At 34.7% G+C, this 27,922-nt stretch overlaps 1 protein-coding gene and 1 non-coding gene across 2 annotated transcripts in view; both read right to left on the bottom strand.

Moving 5' to 3' along the window:
- Nucleotides 1-5,528: 5,528 nt before the first annotated feature.
- The window catches only part of Dnajc15 (DnaJ heat shock protein family (Hsp40) member C15), a 51,873-nt gene continuing 29,479 nt past the window's right edge, over nt 5,529-27,922 (bottom strand). Inside the window, exons 4-6 of the mRNA XM_042685769.1 lie at nt 24,702-24,778; nt 16,850-16,920; nt 5,529-5,748 (exon numbers count right to left, since the gene is read on the bottom strand). Of these exons, the coding sequence (XP_042541703.1) occupies nt 5,678-5,748; nt 16,850-16,920; nt 24,702-24,778 (219 nt within the window). The 3' untranslated portion in view covers nt 5,529-5,677. The remainder of the gene's footprint in view (nt 5,749-16,849; nt 16,921-24,701; nt 24,779-27,922) is intronic.
- On the bottom strand, nt 23,368-23,501 carry LOC122112965. Its single transcript, XR_006148340.1, has one exon. It is a non-coding gene; the product is annotated as a small nucleolar RNA SNORA1 (small nucleolar RNA).

The raw sequence follows: 27,922 nt of genomic DNA, 5'->3' as shown, positions 1-27,922 counted from the left end.
AGACAAAAAGAAAACAAAAACAGCAACAAAGAAAAAGCCTTGCTTTTATACCAGTTTTATTAAAATACAAATAGGTATTTCTTTTTCTGTAATGGCAAATGGTTCATGTAATGCTGAATTGATAATACAATGGCTTTACATATAGAACCAAAACCAACTTTTCAAAAAGTCAAAGAATAAGGTTATATAAAAACAGGATTTGGAATCTGCTGGTTCCAAAAAGGAAATACATTGTGAAATGGAAGCATTCCATCTCTGCTTTGGAGAAAGGGCTATCATACAACATTTGGTTGGCTAAAGATGGACTGGTGAGTCTATACATATATTTCAAGCTATTTTTGCTTATGAAGAATCATCCAGTTCTTACCAAGACTGACTGAGCAGTCCTGTGGCTTTCATTCTTTTCCATATTCCCAACAAGGCTACCATGAAGTTCAATTCTCGATGAGCCCACTGTAAACAGCAATTCTTTAGGAGCCAAGATGACAGGTGGACATTCTCCTTTTTGTGATTACCACCTAAAAAGTTGCATCAATTCCACTAGACAATCATGGAATTGTGCAAATTTTGAGTTTGTGATAAAAGTACATCATGGACAAATAATCTAGTCTACAATTAGTAATAATGCAAAACAATTTTTAATCTATTTTGTGTGTGGTGTTGGTGATCGCAAACTCACATCTTGTGCATTCTAGGCCAGGGCCTCTACTACTCAGTTATATCTCCAGGTAGAAACAATTTCAACAAGTTCTTCTAAAGGCCAGGGGCTGGTAGCTCACACTTTTAATCCCAGCTACTCAAGAGGCTAAGATCTGCAGTATCCAGGTGCAATGCTAGCCCAGGCAGAAAAGTTTGCTAGATTTCATGGCCAAAATAACAGGCAAAAAGACAGGCTAGAGGTGTGGACCAAGTGGTACAGCTCCAGTCTAGTAAGCACCAGGCCCTGAGTTCAAACCCCAGTACTATAAATAACAATAATGCCTGTAAAGTTACTTCTTTTTGATTGTTGAGAGTATATCTTTATATCTTGTTTCAGTTGTACTTTTTTTTTTCCAGTCCTGGAGCTTGAACTCAGGGCCTGGGTACTGTCCCTGAGTTTCTTTTGCCGAATGCTAACATCCTACCAACTTGAGCCACAGCACCACTTCCTGGATTTTCTGTGTATGTGGTACTGAGGCATCAAACTTAGGGCTTCATGCATGCTAGGCAAGCACTCATCACTAAGCCACATTCCCAGCCCCTCAGTTGTACTCTTTAGCCATAGTTTCTTTCATTGGCTATATGGTGTGTCACCTGTCTTCTTGTTTTCACTGTTAACATATTGAACTACTTCTTCATTTCTTTCTCAGTCAGTGGCTTCCCTCTTATGAGCTCTCTTCTGAACCCTGCTCTAGATATTCTCCTTAAATGCATTCACTGTGAATATTTCAATTAAATTCTCACCAGAGCTTCCTCTAGCCAAGTCACAGCTATCTATACTACCAAACTTTATGGTTATGTATACCCAGAGGAATGTCACATGTTTTCAGGCCAGAATTAGACATTAGCCTTTGTTTGTGATGCACAAGACACTAGATCCTTCCATGAGGTTATATTCCATTTATGTCCCAAGGTCAGAAGCATCAGAGAAGGAGCCAGAAGCCATTTAAGCCCCTTTCACTTACTGCTTCCCATACACAGCATTAGTGCAATATAACCGATAGGTAAGGAGCCTGTATTCAAATGAAACACTGTGGATCCTGTTCATACCACTCCAAAAGCTGCAATCTTAGAAAAGTTCCTAAACTCTGTGCCCGTTTTTTTTTTGTTTTTTTTTTTTTACAAAGGCACGTATATTCAAAAAGGTTCATTTCAAATAGTGTAGTCATCTATTTAGTTAGCTATGAAAATTAGGAGCTAATGTACATAGAAAGTTTGGTCCAGCTACTCAACAAAAATGAGTTATTATTCAAGTATTGAGTTTATGAAAATTAACTGTGTAGTTTCTTGGCATTTAGAATATTATAACTTAGCTAATATTTTTTTCGGGGGGGTCTGGTCATGGGGCCTGAACTCTGGGCCTGGGTGCTATCCCTCAGCTCTTCAGCTCAATGCTAGAACTCTACCACTTGAACCACAGCGCCACTTCCGGCTTTTTAATTTTTTGATTATGTGGTACTGAGGAATCAAACCCAGGGCCTCATGCATGCAAGGCAAGCGCTCTACCACTGAGCCACCTTCCCAGCCCTTACCTAATATTAATAAATTAGTATTTCAACCTGTTGATTTAATTTTCCAGGAAGCATTTTCCCCTTAGAAATTGAGGTACTAATTTGAAATATAGGACCAACACGTAGCCTGAATGATTGTATTCTGCCCATTTGAAATTAAACGCCATGTAAATATTGGAGATTGCATATCTATATTTCTATATCTATAAAATGATCTGTTCAGACTCAAGATATTAGGTGGTGATGCCAGACATTTTTGCATAGACCAGAGGAAGGGTTATTATGGCAGGAAGAGAAATGAACACTACATAATGAACTTGCATTTCAACTGTGCAGGGTTTTTTTTTTTGTTTAAGAGCTTTTTATAAATTCTTTTGCTCAGCAACAATGAAAAGAGGAAAGGAGCACTCAGTTGGGAACAATAGCTACTCAGCTCATAAAAATCATTAGAGGGAACATTTTCTTTGTCTACCATGCCTTAGCAATTTTGCTGGTAGGCAATGATCCAGATCACTTAGATTTCATCTATAAAAAACTGGGTCCAGAGAACCTTCTCAACTTTTTGAGCTCATAAATTATGCTAACAAAATTTCTAATTTCCTAACGTATATAAAATTCTACTATAGATAAAAATTTGGTTCATAACTCACAAATGGTTTTTGACAAGAAGATGACACTGATCTTGTGTTAATAGGATTTGCTCTTTGAGTTGCTTTTCCATTAGAAGGAAGGAGGAAATGGCTGAGTTTCCTTACTCTCCTCTGGTCCTCTTGTAGCTAGAGGCTCATGTTACAGAGCAGCAGCCAGGAAAGGGACAGTGCCTGGGGACACATGTGGTTTTCACTGTGTGAGATGAGGCAGCTGACCTGGATATTTAACTTCCTAGGAACTGCTGTCTCTGTAGCTCATCCTGACTGAGTCAGAGAAACGTCATATTTTTTACATTAAAGGCCTAGCTGATTCATTTCCTCCCACGAATGTCATCTAATTCTCTTAAGCTAGTTCCAAAATGTGTTTAAAGTCACTAAAAATTTTTCTATGTTCAAGGTTACCCATGACAACCAAAATATTTCTGCACATAGAGTTTGTCATTTCTAATGGCTCTGCTGGGTAACCAAGTAACACACCTTTCTTTCTGTGTGTGGCCAGTCCTGGGGCTTGAACTCAGGGCCTGGATACTGACCCTAAGCTTATTTTGTTCAAGGGTAGTGCTCTTCTACTTAAGCCATACCTCTACTTCTGGCTTTTTTTTTTTTTTTATAATTTAGTGGAGATAAGAGTCACACAGACTTTCCTCCACAAACTGTCTTTGAACTATAATTATCCTCAGATCTCAGCCTCCTGAGTAGCTAGGATTACAGATATGAGCCACTGGCACCCAGCTCTTTTATTTTCTCTGTAAAGTCACTGTTTTTAAAAGGCCTTTCCTGTATCCTCAGACTAAAATGTGAGATTACACAGAAACTGCAGTTTCAACAGAGCTAATTAAGCAGAATATGCAAGGATGGCAAATATGTAAAAGCAATCTTTCCCGAGGACAGGTAACCATTCAAATAAGCTTTTTATAGATAATAAGAAGGGTGGATACTTGGTCAGAATCCAATTTTATAACGATACTGCCATTTAAGGAATTACTAAATTAATATCTGCCCCAAATAGTCCTGTCATCTGAAACTTTCTGAACTTATACTTCAAGTACTTGTAGCTAAATTATACATGACTTATTTTTGCAGTACTGAAGACTGAACCCAGGGCACTGTATGTGCTAAGCAAGCATTCTATCACTGAGATACATCCCCAGCCCTTCTGAAGGTTAAATTTGAGACAAGGTCTTGCTAAATCACCAGGCTAGCCTAAGCTTCCCATGACGGATTGCAGATGTGGACCCTATGCCCACCATGGCTAATTTTTTTTTCTTAAATTTAGTATCTTAAGTGATTTGATTTGGCAATCATTTCCCTTTGTTAAACAGGCAGGCTCTGTAACTCTTAGGCCAGCTATATATGCAAAAGTAATGCCCTAATAGGTTCTAGACCTACATAAACTTCCTATTTCTTGGATAGCTATTTCAGTGGCTACTAAGGCTGTTCCAGCAGCCCTGTGGAGAAGCCTGTGCAGAGAGAAACTGAGCTTCTAACCAACAACCAGTTGCACCACCTTGCAGACATGTTGTGATTACCCCAGTCTCCGTGGGCGCTGAGGAGAATAAGGTTGAGATATCTCCTTCATGTTTTACCCAAACTACAGACTGAAGAGTACAAGAAACTTTAATCCAAGGCATTCTTAAAATAAATAAACAGGGCAGTGAAAGAATAATTTATTTTCTGAACATCTGACTATATGACTAAATGGTTTTCACTTTCTTATTCCTTATAACACCTTATTAGGTAGGATTATTTTCTCTGTAAATGAGGGTTACAGACTTGCAAATTAAGTAACTGGCTAAGATCATATAATAGAAAGGTAGTATTTTTTGGTGTATGTTTTTGTACATTTCTGGGTTTTAACTCAGGACTTTATGCTTGCTAGGTTTTTATTAATTTTAAAAGCCATTTTCCCATGAAGCCACCCAATGAGCTGAGCTTTACAATGTTTTTTTTCTTCTTTTGAACTTGTACGTATCATCTGAGCCTCCCCTAATAATAATCATTATTATATGATTTATCCTTTTTCTCTCTCTATAAATTCTTCAGGGTGACAGGATCCATGAGTAGTTCACACTTGTAACTCTCTGAGGACCCACTATAGAGCTTTACACATCATATGTGGTCAATAAATATTTGCAGAATAAATAATTTAATAAATATAAATCACAGGAAGACTATCATTAAATATATACTCCTCAGATTTCTCCTAGCTTTTTTCAGTCTTTCCTCATAGGGCTCATTTGGTAAATCTTTAATCATTTTAGTGGCTCTCTAAGTTCTCATGCTTTAGCTATAGGGTCTCAAGGAGAGCAGAATTCTTTAACAAGTCCTAACCATTACTTTACAAATCACCACTTAGTAAATTATATTTCAAATATTTTCCCATGAGGTGGCAGCCACTGTTTGCTTTCAAATCATCTAAAGCACCTTAAATAGGCAGAACCTCAAATTTTTTAACAAGGGATAATGAGGGTACAAATATAAGCAGCAAGAAAATGTCTGCTCATCACCCACAAATCCTAGTTGTACTCATGATGGTCAGAATGAGTATGTGAGTCTGGGTGTGTAGACAGTGGGCAATTTGAGGACTAATATTATCAAGGAATCTTTTAAAGTATTAATATCACACAGAAAATAAGGGAAAATATCAGCTATAAAACATACATGCTTCTTTGAAATTTAAAAAGCAAGGCAACTAATCTTTTATTGCTACTTATCTTAAAGATGGAAGAAAAGATTATAGTCAATATGGGAGTGGAAATTAACACCACGGTTTAGAAGTCCCACATTTCCCCCTTTGGTGTAATCCTTGAACATCAATCAATGTTTGGAGGTTGCTTCTAACAAGTCTTTGGCTTCATTTATTTTGGTTGCTAAGTATGGAGATCCACCTAAGAGGACAAAGAAAAATACATAGGTTAACACCCTTCATTACTAACATCTTATTATGTACTCGGTATAGGAAAAAAAATTATAATTCTGGTTCTCCCACACATTTATCCTCTGACAAATAAGTCTATATACTTGTTAGGAACCAAAGCACATAAATTTCTTTAACTGAATATTAGAGATTTCCAAACTGGGAAATCCAAACAATCCATCTAGGAAAGCAGTAAGACACTTGATCAAGAATAATCTGAAAACCACTCAACATTCAGACTTTGTCTTTTCTTTTTTAAAGACATGATCTCCAGCATAGGCTGGGCTCTCATAATCCTCCTGTCTCTATTCCCAAATGCTGGGATTATAGGTCTGATATATCACCACCTTTGGGGCGCCCAATCAGACATCTGACCACAGAGTTTCCTGATATGAGGTGGATAGTTAGGTAAACAAAGTAACAAGGTTTTGGTTTTTTTAGTCTATGGCTTTAAGAACAAGGTATAATCAAATCTTTAATAGGAAGGTAAATCAATGCAAGGAGTCTCTGAAAGGCTTTTTTAAAAGTCTTGCAATTTCACAAAAAGAAATATATGTGTTTAAAAAGGCAATTATACAATAATATAATGTTACACTGATATAGATGAATTAATGAATATTAATAAAAGAGGGATAGCAAAAATATCAGAGGAAATTCTCCATTCTCTGAAATGACCTTATAAGAATATTTATAGTGTCATTTTGGATTTAGTGTTCTAAAGGAAAATTAAGTCAGTTCTTTTTAAGAGTTCTTTGCAATGAATTCTTTCTACTGCAAACAGTAAGAGGAACATTGAGGGGAATTTCAAATGCAGGATCATTATAAATCACAACCAGTATCTACTCCACATTCAAAAATACTAGCCCCAAACTGTCACATTAAAGCTATTTAAACATCATATCCTTCTGTCTTCTAGCCCTAAATATTGTCATTGTTTGATGCTTACACAAACAATCATATTACAGGTCACCAGTCTCTTTGTGTTTGCTTTTATTTTATATTCTCTCTTTAAGTGCAAACCATCTATAGCTACTGAAAAGCTCATAAGGGCTCAGTAACAGACCAAAGAAACACAGAGCTAGAATTTTGTAAACTGTCCCAACCTTATTCAGACCTTTTATTGATATCATACAACCCATCTATCTGATGAAGGAAGAGGAAAGCAGGAAAAACAGAAGAACCAATAGGGATTGTAGAAGAAAGAGCACTGATAGAGGAAGCTATATTTAGCTCTTTGCCCTTGAGGAAAACATTTGACATTTTCCAAGATCTGAATTATTATAAGCACTTAAGGTATGTATCAGTGTCCTTGAATACAAGATAAGAATTACAACAAAAGCTCATAGCCCACATGGTTATAAAGTAAGTTAATTTCATGATTTCCTCTTAAAATGACCTTGGAATAGGTCATGTTAATCCTGGATGCTGTTCATATTTTTAGAGTTATCAAGATGTTAGGCATTTTCTGTGTTGAACAAAATAATAAAATACTAATTGTACTCAAACATAAACTTAAATCGATGAATATGCATTCTGGGTATTTAAGTCATAGGCTATCTTATTCTCATTTACCAGTTGGTGAAAGATCAAAGGCATGGAAGATTGAGTCTTATTAAACATATTTATTGATGCACTATTAGAGGAAAAAAGGAGAAATTTATTCAGATTACCATTGAATTTTTTTTACCACTCATTCTCTTTAAGTCAAAAGGGTACTACATTTTCAATTTATGTACATGGTAGAAAGTTTGGATTGGCTGCCATAATTTCCAATCAATCTCCTAATACTTGGAAAAGTTTCTGAGACAAAAACTGAATTCCTATATTCCCTTCACTTATTTTTTTATTCAAATTAGCTTCCATCAGTTAGAAGTACTCTTGTGAGTCTTGGCAGGCTGAGATTTTCTTTTTGATTATTGCTGCTAGCATGTAAAAGTGAAGCACAATGGTGTCAGAATGTGTGCTTCTCACACAGTTGTAGTGCTGGTCTATAAGGCAGAAGCTTCCCTGACTGCACAGTTCTGTAACTGTTGGCACTGCCACTCTTGCAGATCGAGTGTAGAATTTACTCCTTCAGGCCTTCCATCCATCTACTAACTGCATCCTTGCTTTAAAATGCTAGTTTGTGGAGATGAATCCTGACAGTACAATACTGGATGAGTATCCTGTACTTACTGGAAACAATATGCTCTTGTATTTTTGAGACCCTTTTTGTTTTCTGGAGGTGTCCACTGAATTCTACTTACTTTGAATACTCAACTTTAAGTATTTTTGTACATCTGTGCTTCTACTCTACATCGCCAGAATTCTGTTTCTAGCTACCTTGAGTTATTATTTATAGGACATACTCTACTGACATCAACCATGAGAGGTGAATAAAATACAAAGAGCAGTATGATACACTGGCTACCAAGTCTTCCAGATTTTCTAGCCGAGATCCTGGAGATAAGGGAAGTACATATGTGAACCCAACATTCTGAACTGCATTTTCTCCTATGGAAATTATACACCAAATAGTATATATTACACAATTCCACTTTCATGAAACTCTAGAAAAGACACATTTAATCTGTAGTGATACAAAGCAGAGGCAATGATTGGCCAAACTGTGAAAAGGGATCTGCAGGGAAGTACCACCAAAGAACCTTTTGGGAATGGATGGAAATGGTTATATCTTACATTAGTGGCCACAAGGATGCATCAGAATTCATCTAACTCTACATTTAAATGGATGTATTTTATTCTATGTAAATGATCACATTATAAAAAATTAAACTACCTGTTGGTTAAAGACTATTTTTAAGTAATGAAAAATATACACAAATTTAAAAATGATGGCATTGCTATACAAATTATAAGATGAGAAACAGTTTGGGAAAGTGAAAATAGTATTTCATAGTAGTTCACAGTCAGTCCACTGGTAAGACAAGCAAATATAAATTTGAATATACCTAATAACTTAGCCTCACAATTTATGAAGAAAACAATGAAAGAATCAAAAGGGAAAAAAACCATACACATCCACACAGTAGGAGAATTTAATATGCTTTTCTCAGTAATTTATTGAACAATTTAAGAGAAAAACAGGAAAAACAAAAAATTAAATAACGAGCAACCTCAATTGTAATTGACACTACATTAAACATTAAACCTTGCAAGTGCTAAATATACCTTCTCTTAAACTGCATATAGAATACTCACTGAAACTGACCAACTAGTAGGACTATAAATCAAGTCTCAACAAATTTCAGTGATTAAAATCATAATAAGCAATGCTACTTGAAGTATGTTCCATGGACTAATGCTAGCATATGATGGTCAATGGATCATAGTCAGGTACATTAAGAAATTCAGTGTTTAGAAAATATTGTAGCTACTTGAGATAGTGGTATTTTCCTGCATAATCTAATATACATTGGTGCTTATATATACAAATGTACATACATATATATATATATATATATTGTAACTTACAAAAGATTAAGGAAAAAAATACAAGCCTTCTACCACAAAGATACTAAACAGTGTTACAGATCACATTGTAGAATTATGCTAGAAATCACTAACAGACACAACTAGGGAAAACTCAGTGTTGGTCAACATCCTTCTTAATAGTTACTTTATTAAGGAAGATTTCACAAAAGAAATTATTTTTCAATAGAGAATCAACAAAGCAAAATTACTTTCTTAAAAAACTAACTTCATGTCAAACTGCCAAAAAATCTAAGTGAATGACAAATCTAAGAAAACTTCTGCACAATCTGTGAAAACCAATACAAGAAATGGAAACTTAAAAAGCATTGTATCTATTACAAAATTGAATATTTAACCAAAAACCTCCCCACAAATAAAAATCCTGGATAGATTTTATTGATGAATAAGGAAAAAAATAGGAAGAAAGGAAACCAAACTTCTATCTCTTGTTAATATAGATGAAAAAATGAATAAAATGTTCATGCATCTAATCAGACTTCTTATGACCAAGTAAAGTTTACATTAGAAATAAGAGATTGATTGGGTTTTTAACATTTAAATATAAATCAATGTGAATCATTAACAGATATTTTGTTATTTCAATAAATATGGAAAATTCAAAACACATTCATAGTAAAGAAAGCTTTGAATTTTTTCAGATTAAAGAAGATACAGCAAATAACACCCTAGTAGTAAAATGTTGAAAGATACCTACTTATCACTATATTTAGAGGTGCTAGCAATTGTAATAAGTGTTTCCTCCCAACCTAATACAAAAGAAATACGAATTAGAAAGAAATGGTTCTTTATAAATAACATGTCTTAGTAAGTAGATACAAAAGAATCTGAATACAGAATCATAGAATCCTTAAAGAAATGAAGAAGTTGCTGGATACAATATATTTTAAACCAATATTTCTATGTCACAGCAAGACATTACTATACAACAATAATTCATAAATATCACAATTAATGATTGCATTTTAATACCTAGAGGCTTGTGGTATAGTGCAGTAGGGCACCTGGTAAGCATGTACAAGGCCCACCTAACACCACTGAACAAAATAAAAATAAAGCCATTTTATTTTGTGTTCCTATATGTGTATATATACAAACTGAGAACTCTTTTAAAATAAATAATGGTGTATTTTTTCCTCCAGAGTGATTCAAAGATTTTTCTTTTTTTCTTCCTTTTCTTCCCTTTTTTTTCCTTTCTCCTTTTTTTCTTTCAAAAGAACTGTGCAGACATTTTAATCTCTCTTGGCTCATATTTTTAAATATTCAAGAGAATATATTTATGTGAGAATAACATACATTGTCTGAAGCATAATGAAGAAATAAAGAGTATGGATGCAATGAGAAGCCTCTACAACAAGCATTCACCTAGAGTGGTTTGTTCTGTGCTCCCAGGAACTTTGAATAGCTCTGAGACATACAATAGATAGGGCAGAATTAAGAGAACTACCACTAAGTTGGGCAGCTGTGATGCATGCCTGTAGTTATCTGGGAGGATTGTGGTTCACTGGGTTAGAAGAAAGGCATTATCCCAAATATAACCAGTAAAAAAGAAAACAAAAACAAAAACAAAAACTGGTCTAGAGGAACAGCTTAACAATATTGTGCCAGCCTCACAGGCAAAAAGTCCTAAGTTCAAACCCCAGGAATAAAAAAAAAATAATAAAATAATTATAACTAGAACCATCTTTCTGATAAAAGCCAAATATTCATTGTTTAATATTTTTCAGCAAAAACAATTCTGCCCTCACCAAGGCACAGGGGATTTCATGCACATATCATGCTACAATGTGAATATCTGATACTGCACAGATCATATTCCTCAATGTAACCTGTTTTCTTGTTCTTTACTCAGTGCTTAAGCCAAAAACCTGAGCTATCTTTCTTCACCTTTTCCTGCCCGTGATTTGCTAGTTTCTTTGGCTTTCCCCTTCAAAGTGTGTTCTGAATTAAACTATTTCTCACCTCCTCTACTGTAAACAACCCTAGTCCAAACCAGCATCATTCTCTCTTGGATTACTACAATTTTCTCTACTAAATTTTTGCTTCTACTCATGACTCCCTATTCTCTCCATAGCTGCCAAAGTAGCCTTCCAATATCATAAATCAAGTAGTAACATTCCCTTAATGCTTAAAAATAAAGTCCTGAGGGTCCTAGTATGCCTTGCAAACCACTTGATTCCAACTTCCTTTCCAGTCATATTTTCTTCCACTCTCCCCTTTGCTTGCTGTGCTCCAGCTGACGTCCTTATAATTCCAGAAGCATAGTGTTCTCATTTCAGGAACTATATACTAGGTGTGTTTCTTCTCCTTGATCTACTCTTTCCCCATTTCCGTACAACATACTCTGCTCAGGTTTTTAACACTCTATGTAGTATGTCTAAGATGGCGGTAAGTGAAACCACAACTGCCCTCCCTCCAGTTGTTCTGCTTTATTCTTTATTTTTTGGTGAATACTGCAGCATCATAGGATATTTTCTGTGTCTATTTTCTACATAAGAAGCTACCAAAAAATAATGGAAAAAAGTAATGGTTAAAAGAAAATTATCACTATTTGTGGATTAGCTGGGTGGTGATTTTAAACTATACGGCTTCACTAGGATCTTAGCTTTCTCCTTTGCAAGGTCTCTCTGTATCTCTGTTTGTCTGTCTGTCTCTCTCTCTGATTTTTCACTCTTCAAGAGCCTGGTGTTCTTTAAACGTTGGCCTTGAGGTTCTAACAGGGTAATAGCTGAGACTGCAATATTTCTTGAGGCCTAGGGTCAAAACTCATACAATAATAATTTTTTTAAAAAACCTCTTGCTTCCATTTCTTGGAGTTCATTTTGATAAGCATCATTTTATATGGTCATATCCACATCACTATTGAGCAGCCATTATGATGCTCCGCTAAGAATATCCTAGACATATTCTAGTTATTACAAATGAGGGGAATCATGTTCCTCTTAATATAATTTTTCCAAGTCTTTCCATCTCCTTATGAATTGGGCAAGGTAAAATGATTCTTATAGAAATGAATTCCAAGAAATGGAAAGAAGAGGGTGTTTTGTTCTTGTTGTTTTTACTGTACTGTCTGCATTTATTTCTTTCTCCCTCCACTCACCCCTTTTGTTTTACTCCCTGTTGTCACTGTTTTGAAGTTCATCTGATTTGGGGAAAGGAAGGGGACTTACAGAAACAGTGGGACAAAGGGTGAACCAATCCAACAGTAATACTCACTAGACACTTCGTTGGAAATGAACTTTACTACTTGGGGGAGGAGGGGAGTTGGGGAGAGGCAAAGTAGGAAAAAATGAGGGGGGGTAACACTGTTCAAAAAGAAATATACTCGTTACCTTACTTATGTAACTGTAACTCCTCTGTACATCACCTTCACAATACATTTTTTTAAACACTTAACATCAACCACCAAAGAGAAATATACTCATTACCTTACTTATGTTAACTGTGACTCCTCTGTACATCACCTTCACAATACATTTTTTTAAAACATTTTTTTAACAACATCAACCTCCACCATACAATGTTGTAGCCCATGCAGGCCTGGGACACACCACCACAACTAAACTCACAACCAGCTGCTCAAGTGGTAAACAGTCTACCCTAGCAAGCATTAGGTCCTGAGTTCAAGGCCTAGCTCTACTGGCCCTGGTTCAGCATGCAGCATTGATTATATTAGTGTATCTCAAATTATAGTGAAGAAGTATTTTTTTTTAATTCCCAATCTGTAGTGGATCAGCACTCATGCTTTTCCTCCCTCCTTCCCTCTCTTCCTTTTTCTTCTCTCCCTCCACTCTCTTTTCTTTCCCTTTCTGTTTTGTGTTGTTATTAAATATATACCATCATGATTGCTAATTAAGCAATTATGTATCACTAAGCCTTATACTCCTGAGTCTAGGAACATTACATTCATATAATGCAAAATTAGCATATATTTGGATGTCACAGCAATATTAAATTGTAATATAGGAATCTGTGAGCTGTGAGTGGTAGTATGCACCTGTCAACTCAGTTATATGGGAGACATTAGTAAGAGAATCACAGGCTAAGATCCTATCTTAAAAAATAGCTAAGGCAAAAAAGGTCTAAGGACATGGCTCAAATGGAAGTACATCTGCCTAACAACCGGAAAGACCTAAGTGCAAGTGCCAGTACTGCCCCTCCTCAAACTTTCTGCCTGTGTATCTTTTGTTTTTGACTTGTTGCACACAGGTCTACTTCACTTTAAGAAGCACCAAGTTACATAGCCTGTAAGACATTCTAAAGTTCCACAATTTTTTCAAGGTTAGCCTGTCCTTCTCCAATATGGTGTTCACTGGATATTTTTCAGCAACTTAACAAAAGTGGCAATCTATAATGATTAAATCAAGGATGTGAGATTTTTACTGCATTAATCTTTTACTACATTAAAATGGCAAAATTCACTTTTTACCAAAACACATCTGAATGCTCATTTACAACTAGTTACAAAAAATTTATTTTCAGCCATATTTCACACTTAATTTTCTGGTGTCACTTTCTTTGCACAACCTGATAATGAAATGTGTAACAAATTATAGTTGATCACACATACAGTTCCAAATTTATCCTACCAGCTGGTAGCAAAACCAACAGAAAAGTTACTTTGGAGTGAGGTAAGAAAACATATTCATAAATTGCAGGCACTGATAGAAGACTGAAGTATTTGCAACTGCCTGTATACCCAGTAGTAACCTAGTCCGAAAAAATGGTAAAGAAATTATAAAAGGTGAGGAGGGGGCAAAATTAAGTTCGTCAGTCCTATGATTTCCCAAACAATCTTGTCTTCCCCTCATCAGGCCAATGAGGCATTTTGGCTTAAAATCTGTTATCTTCTTCCCATTGAAATAAAACAAGCTTTCTTCTCATGAGAAACTTTTTAGATATTTGAACTATTATAATTCCAACTGTATCACATACAATGGCTCTAGTGTTCCTTAGATCACTATACTTCTATTATGCAAGAATTCTTGACTGGATGGGTTTTAAGAAGTTCAAAAATCCTCTGAAACTTGAAATGTTTTAAACTTGGATGAATGATAAAAAAATGAAAAAAATGTCCAGTGTCAATTTTTTTAATGATACTGATACCGAGGCTTAGTCACAGAGCCTGGTGCTCTTACTTGGCTTCTTTCACTGAAAGCTGGCACAGCTTCCTTTCCAGCTTTTTGCTGGTTACTTAGAGATTAGATTCTCACTGACTTTTATGTCTCAGCCAGTTTTAAACTACCATTACCATACCTCAACCTCCTAAGAGCTAGGTGTGAGACATTTGGTGCCTAGCTTCAATACATTCTTTTTCAAAAAATATATAATTTTGTTATTACTAAAGTTTTCTACAGAGGGGTTACCATTTCATTAGTCAGGTAATAAGTACAATTCTTTTTGGCCAATGTCATCCCTTCCTTTACTTTTTCCCAGTCTTCAATACATTTTCTTAAAAATTATTTTATTGTAAAGATGCTGTATAGAGGGATTCGTTACATAAGTAAGGTAGTGCATTGTAGAGCATTATTACCTAGTCCTTTGTTTTTCTCTTACTATCCCCCTACACCCCCCATTCCCCACCAAGCTGTAAAGTTAATTTCTAACATAGTGTCTTGTGAGTATCACTGTTGCAATGGGTCATCCTGTGTTCTTGTTTCAGCATTTTGTTATTCACCTTCCCTCCCCAAATTAGACAAATGTATATATAAGGTACCAAAAACAAATACAGTAATAACAGGGGATATACCATAGAGGGAAGAACATACAAAAGAAAACCACACAGTACATTAAAAACAACAACAAAGAAAAACTGATTGTGTCCACAGTACATTCTTTTTTTTTTTCTTTTGGCAGTCGTGGGGCTTGAACTCTGGGCTTGGGTGCTGTCCCTGTGCTCTTCAGCTGAAGGTGAGCTCTCTACCACTTGAGCCACAGCACCACTTCCAGTTTTCTAGTGGTTTATTGGAGATAAGAGTCTCACAGACTTTCCTGCCTGGGCTGGCTTTGAACCTCGATCCTCAGATCTCAGCCTCCTGAGTAGCTAGGATTACAGGCTTGAGCCACCGGTGCCCGACTCCACAGTACATTCTTAAAGGGACAGTAATCTGAAAAGTTAACAATATCCTTCTTAAAAGGTTAAAAATGTGATCTATATAGGACAGATTCTTAAATAATTCAACATGAGTAAGATTAGTTGAACAAAAAAGATGATTCTATTAAGTCCCATAAACAAAAATGACCCTAGAAATCCTTTTATTTTATAGATGATAAAAGTTGACATTTGGAGAGGTTAAGAAAATGTTTACCCAGCTACCTACACATAAATGGGAAGTACAAGCATGCTAGAATCTACAATCCCACCTCTCATCAATTTAGTATCTCAGATTAAATCAAATCACTCTTTAGAGACTACTAACTTGTAAATACACATTTTCTTGTTTATGAAAGGTATCTAAACTAGATACTCTCTTAGATATGTTTTAGAACTTTTGTCTGCCAGCAGACAAAAATCAACAACTTGTCAATCATCTGAAAGACATGAGTACTTGATTCTACTTCAATCAATCAGAGCCAAGGGCATTCACTTGACCTGAAGGTATCCAGAGAATGTTTAAGAGACAGAGTGCTGCAAGGAGGCACTTAAAAACATTTCTTTCTCAGCCAATTACCCTGAGAGCACACAATAAAAAGTAAATTAGTTGAGTGGATCTTTCAGTAACTATTGAAGCTGTTTAGAAATTTGAGGCAAAACCTCTTTTCAAAGTTTATTCTCTTGTTTATTCATACTAAAGAACAGCAAGTGCAAAACCCAACCAACAGAGATGATGTTCAGTAAAAAGAATTTTTATAGTAAGCAATTAAGTTGCAAAAGCTGAAAACTAATGCCTTATTTTGGTGTAAGGATGAATAGGAATCCAAATTTTGTTTTTAATTTTTCTCAAAATAATTACAAAACTCAGTCAGTAAATAAAAATCTATGAAATCCTTTACTTTCCTCCCTCCTTTGACTTCTAAAATACAGTGCAACTTTCTGCCATCTGCTATTTTAAAGCAGAAACGGTAATGAACATATGGGCTTTCTCTATCAAGCAGCTGTAGTGTATTTAAAGTTATAATAATTGTCTTTCTGTAAGATAAATTTACATTAAAAACCTGGCCAGTTAAAAACAAATGCCTCAGTCTCAGAGCCTTCCAGAATGAAACAAAAAAAAATTAGAATAATCTATGACATATTACATTCAGAGATGTAGAGGAAATCCTTTAAATCTTATGCTTTTATGTATAAAATTAGATAGATAAATGCATGATGCCCCAAGCAGTTATTCCACCCAAAATCCCAAAACTCATGTTTTCTTTGTTGATCAAATGGTAGGAGCATCAGATTGGTTTAGGTACTTACCTATTACAGCCAGTAACTGAGTACTTGAAAGTAGAAAAATCTACTTCCGTGAGTCCTTGAACTCCAAACTATTTATGAGGAAGATTTCAAGCCATGTGACACATAAACATCTATATCTACTACCATTTATGATGAGTTTAAGTAAATTGAAAGGAATTCACAGCATATGTCTACTAACCTTTATCTGGGTGATTCAAAATCATGATTCTCCTGTGAGCTGCTCTAATCTTAGCCTTGTCAGCAGATGGGCTGTAAAAAGAAATTAATAGGGCTGAGAATGTGGCTTAGTGGTAGAGTGCTTGCCTTGCATGCCTGAAACCCTGGGTTTGATTCCTCGGTACCACATAAACAGAAAAAGCAGGAAGTGGTGTTATGGCTCAAGTGGTAGAGCACTATCCTTGAGCCAAAGAAGCTCAGGGACAATGCCCAGGCCCTGAGTTCAAAGCCCCACGACTAGCAAAAAACTTTTTAAAAAATTTAAAAAAAGAAATTAATAAACAGTGCCAAATACAGATTATAAATTAATGATTTATATGGGCTTTAAGAAATTAAAAACTAATGAGAATTTCACCATCTTGTGGACAAATATAAAATTACAGCTTTTCATTAATTCCACTATCAAAATAAACATTATTAAATGCTGTATTATATGTGTGTGTGTGTGTGTGTGTGTGTGTGTTTCAGTCTTTGTAATATCAGCCCCAATTCTCAGTTAAAAAAATAAAACACAGGATCTGGGTGTTAGTCACATATGCTTGTTGTAATCCTACTTTAGGAGGCTGAAATCTGAGGACTGCAGTTCAAATTTAGCACAGGTAAAAGAAGTCCACAAGACTCTTATCTCCAATTCATCAACAAAAAGCCAGAATTGGCAATGTGGCTCAAGTGGTAGAGTACCAGCCATGATGAAAAAGCCAAAGGAGAGTGTAAAGCCATGCTGAGTTCAAACCCGTGGTACAGGCACCATAATAAAATAATAAAATGAACATATACTTACAGGCTGTAAGTTTGAAAGCTTACACTTGTAAGTTATTTTGAAAGAAGAAAACTTATGTTGTGTAGCATATAAGCATCTGGATTCCAGAGCTAGACTGCTGGATTTTATTTTTAAATATATTGTTATTGTAGAGGTGATATTCAGAGGAGTTATAGTTACATGAGTCAGGTAGTGAATGAGTACAATTCTTTTGAAACTATGCCTCCCTTCCCTTGCCTTCTTCTAGTTTTTCCCTCCAGTCCCCACCCACAAGTCATATAGTTCATTTTCCACAGTGTCTAGTGAGTACCCCTGTTTTGTTTACTCTTTGTTCTACCATTTCTGTGTTCCCCTTTACCCTCCCAAAGACTAACAGACAAAAGGAAAAAACAGCAACAAAAAATCCTCTACTTTTACCATAACCAAGATATGAAATCAACCAGATGCCCCTCAGTGGACTAATGCATTTTAAATCCCAGTATTGCTATCTGGTATTAGATAACCTTGGTCAAATCTTTTACCTCTTTGTGTTCAGTTTCGTCATTATGAAATAGGCTAGTAACAATATTCCTCATGCAATGAGGAATGAGAAATGAATGAATGCCTGCAAAGTGTTAGCATGGTGCCTGGCATGACATAACAGCTCACTTTTATTGCCTCTCAACAGGGGATCTCAAAATTCTTTAGATCTCACAGTTTATTTAGCTTTGTGAGAAACCTGTGGGGAAAATGTTGGCTGTTACACTGTAAACAAAAATTAACAGAGAAAGTAAAATAAACCTAAAATTATTAAGGAAAACCTACTTTCTCCAAGATTGGAAACATTTCTCATTAGTACATTTTCTGACTATGTAAAAAAAAAAATCAGAACAAAACCCTTTTATTGCTCCTACGCTACTAACCTTTCCTGGGTCTCAAGTATGGATAACAATAGCTGACTTAAAGTATAGTAGTCAGTGTGAAGCTCAACATAATACAATTTGCATGGACAAACCACACTGTTACTACTAAATGTAGCATGCACATTTACTTGTTGAGATACAGGTTCAAATCTTAATTCTTCAGCTATACAACTTGTTTTTGCTATTTCGACATTGATATATCTTGATCTCAAATGTAACATTTACATAATAAAGCTTATTTCCCAGGATCATTTTAAAGAATTAGATAATATAGCTAAATATATTAGTGTGATCTGGCATATAACTAGAGCTAGTAATAGTTGTGTTATGGATAAAATGAATACTTATGAAAACCTTGTATGTCCTATGTTTAGGGACTGGGTGTAAGAAACTTAGTTAACATTTCATAAGTGACTCAGAAGCAATGTCACAACTATCATTTCAATGTAAAGACACTCAAAGTCTACTTGCCCTTGTAGCCTAGAATGCTATGTTTAAGACCTTCTGTCTTTTTGTATAGAACCTCCCGGCTTCTGTAAATTGTCAGTTCTTGATTTTGGTAGCGTTTTAGTCTCTAGCTGTTTTTTTGCTAGTTACTTGCCACCTCAAGTTTCTAATATAAATAACAGATTACCAAGAGTGTTACAATGAAGCAGAAAAGGACTGGCAGAGTGATGCTTGATTGGAATCCCAGCATTCAGGAGAGTAAAACTATAAGAACTGTATTTCAAGGCCAATTTATTTTGTTGTAGCAAGAATCTTCCAAAAGAAGAATTTGAAAAAGAGCAGCATTCAAAAAAATTGGGCGGGGATTATTAATTATGCACTATTTGGTGCATATTAATTGTACATTGTAGGGTTTCAGTATATATGCATATAGTAGAATTTATCATGTTCACTTCCTATTACTTTCATATCTATCCAAAAATGTACTATTAATAGATAAGCACATAAAATACTCCATGAATAAACTGAACAAGTCTTCAGACACACTTTAAAATATTTCTTTTGGCCATTTGTTGATGTCTTGTGGGGGCCATTTCAAGCTTTCTTTTTGGCATGAAGGAGCCGCCAGATAGACACTTATTACAGATGACTGAATTTTGATAAACTATTAGACATTGTGCAATGACTATGAATGATATTTCTTAAGAATGAAAAACATTAATTTGAAATTTTCTAGTATAATTTAGTTGACAATTGTCATAAAGACAATTGTCTTTATGGTGCTCTCTAGCACTTTCTTTTACAAATTATGTGTTCTAGTTGCTGTACATATTTGATGTATTTCCTTAGAGAGCAGAAACTACAAATTGTATCTTAAAATAGTACCTAGGATTGTATATGTAATGGACGTTTAATGTATTTTCTAATATACTCCAAAAGGAAGTTAACTGTAAAAAGATAAATTTCTTGCCAATTTCTTGTAATCCTAGTTACTCAGGAGTCTGAGATCTGAGGATCCTGGTTTGAAGCGAGCCTGGGTGGAAAAGTCCCTGTGAGACTCTGTATCTCCAATTAACCACTCAAAAACCAGAAGTGGTGGTACACTCAAAGTGGTACAGTGTTAACAGTGCTCAGGCCCTGAGTTCAAGCCCCACAACTGACAAAAAAAGGATAAATTTCTTGAAAGGATATAGGCACTATCTGACTAAGTAAAAACTAACATCAAGCAAGTCTAATATGTTATAAAAAATTATGAAGTTAAAAAAGGGAGAGAGTGTTAAAAACCATATTTTATAAAAGCTCATCACTAGATGATGGAGATATAAATTCAGGAAAATACAAATTTCCTTGGTGTACTTTTTTGAGGATATTTAGAATATTGCTCTTATCTGGATATTATGTTTTAATTGTGCACATAAAAGAAAATCTGAAAATCACTTCAGTTAAAATCCTTGAAAATCAATTACATTGTCTATAAAAGAAAAGCAATAACATAGTTTATTACATAAAACTCCACAAAGTATTAGGTACACTGAAGTCTGCCAACCACCAAACAAGATTATAAAGTTATAAACAAACAAACATCAGGAAGGAAGTTGTTGCAAAAGTATTTTAGTTCTAAACATTCTGCATTTACCACAAGTACAGACTCCTAGTTTTGAGGAAAAAGGGAAAAAGAGTTTATTACCACTTTGTAACTAACTGCTATATTTATAAGTTTCTAAAGTCTTACTACTTTTTAATGCATTTGTTTGCTGCTGTGAAGTTTAAAGATGAGAGAGGTCAAGCATTTAAACTTAGTGTAAGAATTAAATGTATCTGCAATTTATGTCCAATATACAATTCTACCATCAAGTTGAAAAAGTAACTTTAGAGGTCATGTTACCTAATGAGAGATTTCAAACTGTGAAACTGTGATCCCCTGAATACATCTAGCTGGCAACTAGGGAGTGGAATGTGGGGGGCTGAGTTGCACACCCTAACCCCATGGATAATGGAGCCATTTAGGGGTTTTGAGTGTGTTTCAAACATTTTATAAACCATTGGGATTTGAAAAATGCTTGGTTTAGAGGAAGTAGCATGGGCAATTTTTTTAAGAGTGTAAACAAAGCTCAACTCCATTTTGCCTTCCCCTACTTGTTACAGTCTACAAAGTTTATGGTCAGTGATCACAGAAAATAAAACCGTAGCAACTTATTCACATCTTGAAGTACCTTGACATAATCAACACCACATGATCAGAAAAAAAGACTAGAGGAAAGCAGGTAAATTTAATATGCTAAGGGAAAACATTTAGTTTTGCATTCATGGTAGAGATAGGAAGAGAAAGACCTATTTTTTTTCAATTTGTTTTTATTGTGAAGGTGACGTACAGGGGAGTTAGTTATATAGGTCAGGTAATGAGTACATTTCTTTTTGAACAGTGTCACCTCTTCCCTCCTTTTCTCCTAATTTTTTCCCTCTCGAGACCCCTCCCTCCAAATTGTATAGCTCATTTTCAACATATTATCTTCTTGAACCCCCTGAACCACCTCCCTCCAAATTATATAGTTCATTTTCAACATACTAGCTAGTATGAGTATCATTGCCCTAACCCTCCCCCAAATAGATAAACTTACATACAAGACAAAAAGTACAGAAATCAGTAACAGTGACAAAAGGGAAAAACAAAAAATAAAACAAAAAGCACAAAAAGTAAAATTTTAAAAATCTACTGTTTTCCATTTCTTGGAGTTCATTTTGATAAACATTATTTTATATGATCATACGCAAATAGCTATTGAGCCTCTGTGATCCTCTCCTAAGACTATCCTCTTTTGATCTCACTGTCTGAATGTTTAGAGTCCCCTTTAATTTGTCATATCCAAGTGTAATTTTTGTCTTTTACCATTCATTGTGTTTACTTGTAGACTTATAGGCAGTCTATTTACTACAAATAAGGGAAAGCCTGAATCATGTGTTTCTTTGGGTCTGGCTTACTTCACTTAATACTATTTTTACCAAGTATGGTAGACACTTATAAAAAGATATCATTATAGGCTGGGAAGGTGGCTCAGTGGTAGAGTGCTTGCCTTGCATGCATGAGGCCCTGGGTTCAATTCCTCAGTACCACTTAAGCAGAAAAAGCCAGAAGTAGCACTGTGGCTCAAGTGGTAGAGCACTAGCCTTGAGCTGAAGAGCTCAGGGACAGCACCCAGGCCCAGAGTTCAGGCCCCACAACAACAATAACAACAAAAAGACTGATGAATATATTTTTAAAAAAGATATCATTATATCATTCTTTTATATTTTTATCTGTTTATTTTTTTAACTAAGGACCTTGTGCTTGGTTGGCTGGCACTCTACTATCTGAGCCATGCCTCCACCCTAGCTTTTCTTGACTAGTTTATTTTGAAGATGGAGTCTCATGAACTTTTTTGACCCAGCTGGCTTCAAACCACAATCCTCTATACTTCAGCCTCCTGTCTAGTATTATAGGCATAAACTTGTACCTGGCTCAATGTATCATTCTTTTAGCCTTTTAACAAAACAAAATGTTAATTCAAATTCAAAAAATGAATAAAATGAAGTGCAGAAAAGTTACAATTAACTTGACTGATATCCATTGAAATGGATGGTTTTAAGTAGTGATTCTAAATAGCAGAATCTAGGTAAAGACTTATTTTATTAAATTGATATTTACTGAGTATTTACTAAGTGCCATGTTGTTGTTCAGTGTTTTATATGTATGTGTAATCTTCAGAACAACTTTAGGAGTAACTAATATTATCTCCCACTTAGAAAAAGTGATACAGAGATCATGAATTTAGTAGTGGTATCAACGTTATTTTTCCCAGACACAAGAACCCTTTCCCTCTCTCTTTGTTTAAAGTCAATAAATTTTTATTTAATCATTTTCATATGTTGTGATTCCTTCTCTGTTCATCAGAATGAAGTTCAAGATTTCTCTTGAAATCTAAGACAGTCCCTTTTGAAAGAAACAACTCAAACCACACCATTGCTCTGAGGATTGATTGCTATGTCCAATTGACCAAGAAAAAAAAAAAAACAACTCCAGTGGGAAAGCACCAGGCCTGGAGTTTAATCTCTAGTACCAGCACACACAAAGACAGAACTGATCAGCTCTGCCACAAATATTTTATCAGGGCTTCTTTTATCACTATTGGAAATACTGATAGAAATACTGATGACAACTTCAAAGTCCCACAGCTAAAACCTTTTAAATGTCATTCCTCAAGCAAATTATCTGTGGGATCTTAGAAAGATGAATTATAGAAAGCTCTGAAATGAATAAAATCTAGACTTTTGTTCCTTACTAATAATACTGATTGAATACATTTCTTTTGTTGTATCTTTTGACCCATGAGCTTGAGATGTTACAGGTCTCACTGTCACCACTGCAGCACATTTACTGTGCTGAAAGCGCAACCTGTATCTCAGTTTTAGCCTCAGTGACCAATTCTGGACCCTGATCAACAGTGCCCATCCTCATCTGGAATGAGGCTTCCTTTTTCCTTTGTTTTTAGACATAGGAAAAAAAAAACCTCATTTCCATTTCCTAGGGTTCATTTCAATAAATATTATTTTATATGATCAGATGCATATAAACATTGCACTAAACCCTTTCTCTCTCTTTTTTTAAACCTTTTTATTTTTATAAAGGTGATGTACAGAGGGGTTACAGGTACATAATTCAGGTAAAAAGTACATTTCTTTTTGGAAAATGTCACCCCTTCCCTTGGCTCCAGAACCCTTTCCCTTAAGCATCCACTTTTCCTTCTGAATTTTGTGCAGTTTTCAGTTCAATTATATAGAAACTGGATAAGCATTTAAGAAAACTGAAAATATCAACTCCTCTCCTAATTACCTATCCTACCAATAGAAGTGCTTTCAATAATATTAAATGATTATCCTTAAAAGCCTTTATTTCTGGCTTTATAGCATGTTGCATATGCACATGAACGTGAGAGTGGATGGCACATGCCTACAATGTCCAAACTCTAAAAGCAGACAGAAGGATACTGAGTTTGAAGCCAGACGGGGATACACAGCAACTATTGCCCAGTTCATGCTATATAGACAGACTTTGTCTCAAAAAACTAAGGGCTAGAGATGAAGTTCAGAGGTAGAGTGCTTGCCTAGCATGTACAAAGCCCTGGGTTCAATTCTCAGCACTGCAAAGAAAAACTTGAAAGTGTTTCCTAAGGGAATATAAGGGAAACAAATTAATACAGTTGATGTAAATGTATTGTAGGGGAAAACATCCTGAACATTTAGTACTCAATGTTAATCACATAATATCATTAACTTTTTTTCTTATAGTTTCCAAAATTAAAGTACAAATAGATACTGAAGTAGAAAAGTAAAATATACTCAATGTCAAACTGCAGAAGTAGAAAAGAACTGAGATAAAAACTTCATTGTAATTTCATATGATACATATCAAATTATAAAACTGGTCAAGAGGGAATTCAGTATTAAGGTAAGTGATGTGTTAATTGATCAACTTGAAACAAATAGCATCTTGTTAAAGAACATGATAACTTTCACTGATTTAAGTCTGCAGGTTCAAAATGTAAAAATCTGGTGCCTTCTCTGAATTCTACTTGTAATTTTAAACATAAGTACAATCTATTATAAAGTTTATTTTTCCCTTTTTAAAACAAGCTTGGTCACAAACGAAAATACTTATGTAGCACACCTACCTTACACCTAAAATAAGACTAGCTTCTCGTCTACTCATTTTCTGTTCAAATCCTCCTCTATAGTAGGATGAAATGCTCTGCACAAGAAAGAAAGGGCAAGAAATAATTAGTTCCATGCATGAGGTGGCATGACCTCAATCCCATTACATAGCTGTAGTAATACATTTTACTAGAAATCTTGAAACTGTAGGAAGAAAAGTACTAAACGATTATTTTGAAGAAACCAACAAAAATGAATATTTTAAAAGTTAAGGTATTTTTTCACTTTAAAATGCATTAACTTTTCTATACTGAGATATAATTGAAGGAACAAAAATCAGTAGAAGCAAAATGCTCCAATGTTTTCTAAGCTCTACAGTATTTTTCTCATTAGATAACTTAGACCAAGCCATTTATGTTGTTATGACAATAATCATTGTGCCTACTAGAATGGCCAGCAGAGAAAAAGGGGGATTGTGTTATGAGATAGTGGTGAGGCAAGCCAAGAAACTCAGGAAACGGGACTGGTGTTATGAGCAAGTAAGCAACTATATTTGTTTTTCTCACCCCAATAAGAAGGTGTAAGTGAAAGGATCCTTTAAGCTTGATAGTACTGGATTAAAGAGGTAAAAATTGCAGACTATTTTTCTGACAGTACTGTTTTGGGCCATAGTAAATATTTCCATTTGTGAAAGTGAGATTATTTTAAGAAACAAACTATATCACCAAACAAGTGATATAGATGGCTATATTTTCCAATAGCTTTTCCCAAGAAGAAAAGCACTGGAATTTTGCTAGTTTTATGATGCAGTCTGAATGCAACCATACTCGAGACATTACAAATTATTATTCTGTATTATTCCATTTATGAAGCATACATAACCAAAAGAAATACAATTCATTTCTTTCTAAAAATTAACACTAAAAGAGAAGTGCTATATTTTATTCGAAGGAGAATAAACAACTCAATTAACAACTCAAGTTAACCAACCTTCATCAGCTAATTCAGTGGCTGAAACACAAAAGTCTTCCAGACAAACATACAAGAACCACATCACTGCATATCTGAGATGTTTATAATAAACTATACTATAAAAACCATACTATTATTTATAATCATCTATTTGAATTAAAGGGCAACAGAAGGATGACTGGAGTCATTGTATTTCCTGATTTCAACTTGATCATAAAAAAAATCTCATTTTTAAAAATTACATTCAAGTATTGGGACAAATTCAAAGTTGAAACTTAAAAGCTTAAACTATGCAGTTCTGTATATGTAAACTTATGACAATCCTGTAAATAGGCAATTTTTAAAGCATAGTAGATAACGTTACAATTTTATTTGACATTTGTTATTGTATGATTGCAATTTCTACTTTCTCAAACATATGTTACTTTAATAGTTTAAAACACTAACAAGGAAAATAATGTGAGGAAAGTTTCCAGAGATACTCTGTCATTTTTGTTACTTAGAAAAATACTGGTACATTAAATCTCATTAAACCTTGCTTCCCATGAGTATTTATAAATGTCCAACAATGGTTAAAAATAAAACTAGATTTTTAGTGATTACTATAAAGATTTTTGGTGGTTCAGAAAAATCCTGATTTAAACCAGGAAAAACAAATTGAAGACCTTAAAAATAAATGGCTTTAAATTCCCCCACCAAAAATTAGAAATAATTATACGTAAGTGGAAAACAATTATATTAATATATTGAAAACCAAAAGAAAGATCACTAATTAAAATACAAGAATGAATTATAAAAGTCCTCTGCTTTCTAAAAGTCATCTTTTGAAATTGTGAAATTCCAAGTCATCTTTTGAAATTGTAAAATACTTTCAATAAGCAAAGCCATTATGGTTTAAAAAGCAAAAACTGATCACTATACCACAATACCGTGAAATTTGTAAAATTCATGTAATCACTCAATCTCAATAAAAACTATTTAAAAAATAAAAATAAAAAGCAAGAAATGAGAGCACGTACCTATAACCACAGCACTCAGAAAGCTTAAGTAAGAGGATTTCAAGTTTGAAGGAAGACTGGGTTATATATGAAGTTCAAGCCTTTGATTACATAGTGAGATATTGTCTCAAAAAAAAAAAAAAAAAAAAAGGAGGAGGCAAGTAGCAAACCAGGAAATTCAAATAAATCACAGAAGACTGAAAAACTGGTAAGACAGGCAAGAAAAATCACAGCAATCCCAAACAACAGGAAAGAAGAAACTCATCTCAAGAATTCAAGAAGAAAATGCAAATTCAAAGTCTAAAAATGTCACAAAAAACGGTATTACATTCGTTTATTAATAAACAAAATCAGAAGTGACAGGCTAAATCTACTAAATACGCAAGGTTCTGGCACCCATCACTTTCCCCCTTAGGCTCAAAAAGAGAACTGTGTGAATGGGAGATCTCAAAAGGAGCAAAGGAGAGTATCAACAAATCCCAGTGCAGAACCCAGGTCAGGCAGGGAGCCATCCATGTCAAGGAGAAAAACATACATCATGTTCAACCTCTTCTAGAACCTGAAGTTCCTAAGCCTACGTCTGCTTTGCTTACTTTTGAAGGACATAAGGCACTGTTTGGATTTATAAAAAACAAGATTACTATTACAATGTTAAATAATACAGTTGTTTCATATAGCTTGAGAGGTTTGTATTTATAGTGTATATGAGTCTATGACAAACCCACCTATGTTCCCAGCCCACTGTCAACCCTCTTCAATTAAACTGCAGAAATAATCCTGCCAAATGGCTGAAGAAAACCAGGAATATTACTGATATTACTCACTTTAATACTCACACGTCTCAAACTAACAACTAAGATCACCAGATATTTTACACAAACCTAGGATGAATGGAGGGAAAAGTAAAAGAATCAGAATGAATAGATGAAAATTAGCTTTGGAAGGAGAAAAACTAGTAAACAGAAGAGAATTTGGCTATATTCTAATTAGTGTCCTTAGAGATATTAAAAAAATATCACAGCCATTAAAATGAGTTGTTAAATAAAAGAAGGAAAAATTCTTATCAATTTAAAAAATTACTCTAGTATAAAATTCAGGTGAACTGAATAGTGAAACAGCCATTACTAAAAGCCATCCAAATGTTATGGAAAATAAGCTGTGGAAAGAATCGTAGAATGTACAGCAAAAAAGATGGAGCAATAGGAAATAAGAGAAAACATTAAGAGACATAAAGGAGAGACCCAGATGTCATAAACCTTTCTAGTAACAGA

The sequence above is a fragment of the Dipodomys spectabilis genome, unplaced genomic scaffold, assembly GCF_019054845.1.
Source record: "Dipodomys spectabilis isolate Male_0828 unplaced genomic scaffold, ASM1905484v1 ptg000095l, whole genome shotgun sequence".
Classification (NCBI taxonomy): Eukaryota; Metazoa; Chordata; class Mammalia; order Rodentia; family Heteromyidae; genus Dipodomys; species Dipodomys spectabilis.
Note: the sequence above shows the minus strand (reverse complement) of the source record. Positions and strands in the feature narration are given on the sequence as shown.